The sequence below is a fragment of the Oncorhynchus nerka genome, unplaced genomic scaffold (assembly GCF_034236695.1).
Source record: "Oncorhynchus nerka isolate Pitt River unplaced genomic scaffold, Oner_Uvic_2.0 unplaced_scaffold_6502, whole genome shotgun sequence".
Taxonomy (NCBI): domain Eukaryota; kingdom Metazoa; phylum Chordata; class Actinopteri; order Salmoniformes; family Salmonidae; genus Oncorhynchus; species Oncorhynchus nerka.
In genome coordinates, this window is record NW_027034814.1 from 412 (window position 1) to 7,654 (window position 7,243).

Consider the following 7,243-nt stretch of genomic DNA (forward strand, 5'->3'; position numbering starts at 1 on the left):
ATGCCACCTTCTCTTAGAGATGATGTAGCTCTGAGTGAACAGAGATGTTATAGTGTTGTCTCCAGGTTCCCTACAGGCAGCCACCTCTTTAGAGATGATGTAGCTCTGAGGAACAGAGATGTTATAGTGTTGTCTCCAGGCAGCCACCTCTTTAGAGATGATGTAGCTCTGAGTGAACAGAGATGTTATAGTGTTGTCTCAGGGGTTCCCTACAGGCGCACCTCTCTTAGAGATGATGTAGCTTTGAGTGAACAGAGATGTTATAGTGTTGTCTCCAGGCAGCCACCTCTCTTTAGAGATGATGTAGCTCTGAGAGAACAGAGATGTTATAGTGTTGTTCTCCAGGCAGCCACCTCTCTTAGAGATGATGTAGCTCTGAGTGAACAGAGATGTTATGAGTGTTGTCTCCAGGGTTCCCCTACGGCGAAGCCACCTCTCTTTAGAGATGATGTGGCTCTGGAGTGAACAGAGATGTTATAGTGTTGTCTCCAGGGTTCCCCTAAGTACAGGTGGCCACCTCCTCTTTAGAGATGATGTAGCTCTGAGTGAACAGATGTACAGAAGTGTTGTCTCCAGGGTTCCCCTACAGGCGGCCAGCTCTCTTTAGAGATGATGTAGCTCTGAGTGAACAGAGATGTTATAGTGTTGTCTCAGGTTCCCTACAGGCAGCCACCTCTTTAGAGATGATGTAGCTCTGAGTGAACAGAGATGTTATAGTAGTTGTCTCCAGGGTTCCCTACAGGCAGCCACCTCTCTTAGAGATGATGTAGCTCTGAGTGAACATAGATGTTATAGTGTTGTCTCCAGGCAGCCACCTCTCTTTAGAGATGATGTAGCTCTGAGTGAACAGAGATGTTATAGTGTTGTCTCCAGGCAGCCACCTCTCTTTAGAGATGATGTAGCTCTGAGTGAACAGAGATGTTATAGTGTTGTCTCCAGGGTTCCCCTACAGGCGGCCACCTCTCTTTAGAGATGATGTAGCTCTGAGTGAACAGAGATGTTATAGTGTTGTCTCCAGGCAGCCACCTCTCTTTAGAGATGATGTAGCTCTGAGTGAACAGAGATGTTATAGTGTTGTCTCCAGGGTTCCCCTACAGGCGGCCACCTCTCTTTAGAGATGATGTAGCTCTGAGTGAACAGATGTTATAGTGTTGTCTCCAGGGTTCCCTACAGGCGTCACCTCTCTTAGAGATGATGTAGCTCTGAGTGAACAGAGATGTTATAGTGTTGTCTCCAGGGTTCCCCTACAGGCAGCCACCTCTCTTTAGAGATGATGTAGCTCTGAGTGAACAGAGATGTTATAGTGTTGTCTCCAGGGTTCCCCTACAGGCAGCCACCTCTCTTTAGAGATGATGTAGCTCTGAGTGAACAGAGATGTTATAGTGTTGTCTCCAGGCGGCCACCTCTCTTTAGAGATGATGTAGCTCTGAGTGAACAGAGATGTTATAGTGTTGTCTCCAGGGTTCCCCTACAGGTGGCCTGCGGGTGATTTTATTTGGCCCCCCAAGTTTTCTGAGCGGGATAAAAGAGGTGTGTATATATATATATATATATATATGACGATAACAAAAAATGTTTTTATATATATATATAGGTTTAAAACATTTATATGAACATTTTTATATATTTATATTTTATACATAAACCTTTATTTGATAAAAAAAATATTAATTTGTATATATGTAAAATATCTGTGTGTATTTATAAACAGATTTTATATATACAAATTCATATTTTTTGATAAAAGGTTTATACATAAACCTTTTTTCATCAAAAATATGAATTTGTATATATATATATACACACAAATTCTTATTGGCTGATATATTATATTTATATAATCTCTTATATATTATATTTATATATATTATATTTATAAATATATATATAATATATATATATATATATACAGTAATGAGATGTAATATTACGGAGGGCAGTAATTGGTTCGTTTACACCATGGAGCTCTCAATGACTTATGTACAGTAACACCATCACATCCTTACCCCAGGTAGTCTTTCATTCGCGTTGGAAACAGGCCTTGGTTGATAACGTTATCTTTGTGATACTAGCTAGACCCCTTCCTAATATTGAGTTTGTAACCTCCCTTTTGCCCTCAGAACAGCCTCAATTCGTCACTCAGGGTATGTGATCGTATACAAACGTAAGCAAGGTTTGAAATTATTATGTTTTGGGCTTTTCGCATTAAATTCTCAGTTTAACAAATTATTTGTAATTATGTTCTCCCCACCCGACCATCCGCTCGAGTCAAATTGGTCCCGCGGCTGAATCTAGTTGACGATCCCTGCTGTGTGGTCTCACCAGACTGCAATGCTGACTACACTTCTTCTTTCTCTAGTTATGTAACAAGGAGTTTCAGTACGCTGCCTCTCTGAGGGCCCATCTGGCCAGACACAAGCACCAGAAGAGTCAGAGGCCGACCCTGGTCAGGGTCCCCCAACCCCACGGCGAGGAGGGCCTCGAGGTGGACGGCAGGACCAAGGGACGCACCAAGAGAGAGTTTGTCTGTGACATCTGTGGAAAGACTCTCCCTAAGCTGTACTCTCTGAGGATCCACATGCTCAACCACACTGGTCAGTCAACCCCAGCTCTCAGGTGGTAAAGCGCCTGTTTAAATCTGTTGTTGTTATCACGTTAAGCTTTCCCGAAATCAGCATTTTCAAAACCCAAACCATCAAAAGAACATCTGTTTTTAAACCATTTCGTCTGGGCTTTAATAATAATGTTTTGTTGATGAGGGGAATTTTCTTATGTTTACTATCAAAATACTGCAGCTACATTTCCTAATGTTTCAACTTAATCTTAAAATTAATCTTGCCTTTTAATTTAGTTACTTTTCTCTGGTAGTTTTACTATCATCTCTTCCTCTCTGCTATTGGTCAGAGCGAGGTCAGCTGATCGAATGCCTGTTTGTGAACGCGGGAATTTGATTGGTCTGACGACGAGAGCGAAGGTTTCTCGCCTGATTGGAGAAACTCAACCCTGAAGCACAAACTTAGTCTGAAGTAGAGCAGAAATTACAATGAGAAACATTTTACATCTGCGTTTACGCAATGCAGCAAGATCGTTAAATATATTTGTTTCTGTGTGAGAAATGTAGAATTCTGCGTTGACGTGGCCTCTTATTATTATTGATTTTAAGGATTCTATTCTATGGCGGGTTATAGGCTTCTGGCCTTTTAAAGGCAATGTTCCTGCAATCACAGAAAACAGCATATATCACCTCAATTTGAAGTTGCCTTTTTAAAGCGGTAAGGCCTATTAGCTGGGTTGTGAATCCTTAATGTCAATAAAGCAGTCATGCCTATTAGCCGGTGTTGGGATTGAATCCTAGCCTTGATATTGTTATTCTAATTGTTGTTGTTTCCACAGGGGTACGGCCCCACTCCTGCAGGGTCTGTGGGAAGACCTTCGCTCATAAACACAGCCTGAAGATGCACAGAGCTCTACATGACGCTGCTAAACAGTTCCACTGCCTGCTCTGTGACAAGTCCTTTGTTAGTAAGAGAAGTCTGGAGGAACACACCAGTATTCACACAGGTACAGCATTATCCTCAGACACCAGTATTCATACAGGTACATTATCCTCAGACACCAGTATTCGCACAGGTACAGCATTATCCTCAGACACCAGTATTCATACAGGTACAACATTATCCTCAGACACCGGTATTCATACAGGTACAACATTATCCTCAGACACCGGTATTCACACAGGTACAGCATTATCCTCAGACACCAGTATTCACACAGGTACAGCATTATCCTCAAGACACCAGTATTCACACAGGTACAACATTATCCTCAGACACCAGTATTCACACAGGTACAACATTATCCTCAGACACCGGTATTCACACAGGTACAGCATTATCCTCAGACACCGGTATTCACACAGGTACAACATTATCCTCAGGCACCGGTATTCATACAGGTACAACATTATCCTCAGACACCGGTATTCATACAGGTACAGCATTATCCTCAGACACCGGTATTCATACAGGTACAGCATTATCCTCAGACACCGGTATTCACACAGGTACAACATTATCCTCAGACACCAGTATTCACACAGGTACAACATTATCCTCAGACAGCAGTATTCACACAGGTACAACATTATCCCCAGACAGCAGTATTCACACAGGTACAACATTATCCTCAGACAGCAGTATTCACACAGGTACAGCATTATCCCCAGACACCAGTATTCACACAGGTACGGCATTATCCTCAGACACCAGTATTCACACAGGTACAACATTATCCTCAGACACCAGTATTCACACAGGTACAGCATTATCCTCAACACACCAGTATTCACACAGGTACAGCATTATCCTCAACACACCAGTATTCACACAGGTACAGCATTATCCTCAAGACACCAGTATTCACACAGGTACAACATTATCCCCAAGACAGCAGTATTCACACAGGTACAGCATTATCCCCAATACACCAGTATTCACACAGGTACAGCATTATCCCCAATACACCAGTATTCACACAGGTACAACATTATCCCCAAGACAGCAGTATTCACACAGGTACAGCATTATCCCCAAGACACCAGTATTCACACAGGTACAGCATTATCCCAAAGACAGCAGTATTCACACAGGTACAGAAACATTATCCCCAAGACACCAGTATTCACACAGGCTACAACATTATCCTCAGACACCAGTATTCACACAGGTACAAGCATTATCCTCAGACACCAGTATTCATACAGGTACAATACAACATTATCCTCAGACACCAGTATTCACACAGGTACAACATTATCCTCAGACACCAGTATTCACACAGGTACAACATTATCCTCAGACACCAGTATTCACACAGGTACAACATTATCCTCCAGACACCAGTATTCACACAGGTACAACATTATCCTCAGACACCAGTATTCACACAGGTACAACGATTATCCTCAGACACCAGTATTCGCACAGGTACAGCATTATCCTCAGACACCAGTATTCACACAGGTACAGCATTATCCTCCAGACACCAGTATTCACACAGGTACAGCATTATCCTCAGACACCAGTATTCACACAGGTACAGCATTATCCTCAGACACCAGTATTCACACAGGTACAACATTATCCTCAGACACCAGTATTCACACAGGTACAACATTATCCTCAGACACCAGTATTCACACAGGTACAACATTATCCTCAGACAGCCAGTATTCACACAGGTACAACATTATCCTCAGACACCAGTATTCACACAGGTACAACATTATCCTCGGACACCAGTATTCACACAGGTACAACATTATCCTCGGACAGCAGTATTCACACAGGTACAGCATTATCCTCAGACACCAGTATTCACACAGGTACAACATTATCCTCGGACACCAGTATTCACACAGGTACAACATTATCAGCAGACACGCATTCACACAGGTACAATACAACATTATCCTCAGACACCAGTATTCACACAGGTACAATACAACATTATCCTCAGACACCAGTATTCACACAGGTACAATACAACATTATCCTCAGACACCAGTATTCACACAGGTACAATACAACATTATCCTCAGACACCAACATTCACACAGGTACAATACAACATTATCCTCAGACACCGGTATTCACACTATGGAGCCGTTGAGCTGCTCAGAGCAGAGTTGTTCTGCGTTGGCCTGATGAGGCATCCACCATGTTTGCTAGAAAGAGCCAGTATACGTCGGGGTTGGCACAATAGTGTGAAAAGTGTATTAGTCCTCAATCTCTAGGAACACCTTGCTCTCTGGCGATAAGGGGTTTCATACTATACTGTTCACTCAATACAGAAGTCCTTGGTTTGGTTAATCTAGGTATCTCTGGTAATATCTCTGTTAAATGTCTGGTAATATCTCTGTTAAATGTCTGGTAATATCTCTGTTAAATGTCTGGTAATATCCCTGTTAAATGTCTGGTAATATCTCTGTTAAATGCCTGGTAATATCTCTGTTAAATGTCTGGTAATATCTCTGTTAAATGTCTGGTAATATCTCTGGTAATATCTCTGTTAAATGTCTGGTAATATCTCTGTTAAATGTCTGGTAATATCTCTGTTAAATGTCTTGTAATATCTCTGTTAAATGTCTGGTAATATCTGTTGTAATATCTCTGTTAAATGTCTGGTAATATCTCTGGTAAATGTCTGGTAATATCTCTGTTAAATGTCTGGTAATATCTCTGTTAAATGTCTGGTATTATCTCTGTTAAATGTCTGGTAATATCTCTGTTAAATGTCTGGTAATATCTCTGGTAATATCTCTGTTAAATGTCTGGTAATATCTCTGGTAATATCTCTGTTAAATGCCTGGTAATATCTCTGTTAAATGTCTGGTAATATCTCTGTTAAATGTCTGGTAATATCTCTGTTAAATGTCTGGTAATATCTCTGTTAAATGTCTGGTAATATCTCTGTTAAATGCCTGGTAATATCTCTGTTAAATGTCTGGTAATATCTCTGGTTAAATGTCTGGTAATATCTCTGTTAAATGTCTTCCAGGTGAATCTAAGTATCTCTGTACCCAGTGTGGAAGGTCGTTCCACCGAGCCTCTGGTCTGAGTAAACACATTAAGAGACACCAGCCCAGACCTGAAGTACGCGGATTCCCCTGTAGTCAGTAAGGAACCTGCTTCTCTCTTCTCATACATTCATTTGGATAAAGTAGGTTTGTGTGTGTGTGTGTGTGTGTGTGTGTGTGCGTGTGCTCATTCCTGCCGTATTTCTCTCTGTCAGCTGTTTATTTGAGGTGTGTGAGAAATATTGCCTGTGGTAGCTATGTACAAAACATTAGGAACACCTGCTCTTTCCATGGTATAGACCTGACCAGGTGAATCCTGATGGAAGCTGTGATCTCTTATTGAGGTCACTTGTTAAATCAGCTTCAATCAGTGTAAATTAAGATGAAGATGAGGCGTATGCTACTGACCCAATGATGAAGACGAGGCGTATGCTACTGCTACTGACTCAATGATGAAGACGAGGCGTATGCTACTGACCCAATGATGAAGACGAGGCGTATGCTACTGACCCAATGATGAAGACGAGGCGTATGCTACTCACCCAATGATGAAGACGAGGCGTATGCTACTGCTACTGACTCAATGATGAAGACGAGGCGTATGCTACTGACCCAATGATGAAGACGAGGCGTATGCTACTCACCCAATGATGAAGACGAGGCGTA

At 41.8% G+C, this 7,243-nt stretch overlaps 1 protein-coding gene across 1 annotated transcript; it reads left to right on the forward strand.

Annotated features, from left to right (window-relative positions):
* The first annotated feature begins 1,907 nt into the window (after positions 1-1,907).
* Positions 1,908-6,680, forward strand: LOC135566241 (zinc finger and BTB domain-containing protein 11-like). Its single transcript, XM_065014029.1, has 3 exons — positions 1,908-2,594; positions 3,394-3,561; positions 6,559-6,680. The coding sequence occupies exons 1-3, from the start codon at positions 2,579-2,581 to the stop codon at positions 6,678-6,680; spliced, it is 306 nt and encodes a 101-aa protein (XP_064870101.1). The 5' UTR covers positions 1,908-2,578.
* The last annotated feature ends 563 nt before the right edge of the window (positions 6,681-7,243 follow it).

Bases quoted from the DNA above. Each gene is read 5' to 3' on its own strand.
- LOC135566241 (XM_065014029.1), top strand. The intron at 3,562-6,558 runs GTACAGCATTAT...AATGTCTTCCAG, and splicing joins ACACACCAGTATTCACACAG to GTGAATCTAAGTATCTCTGT.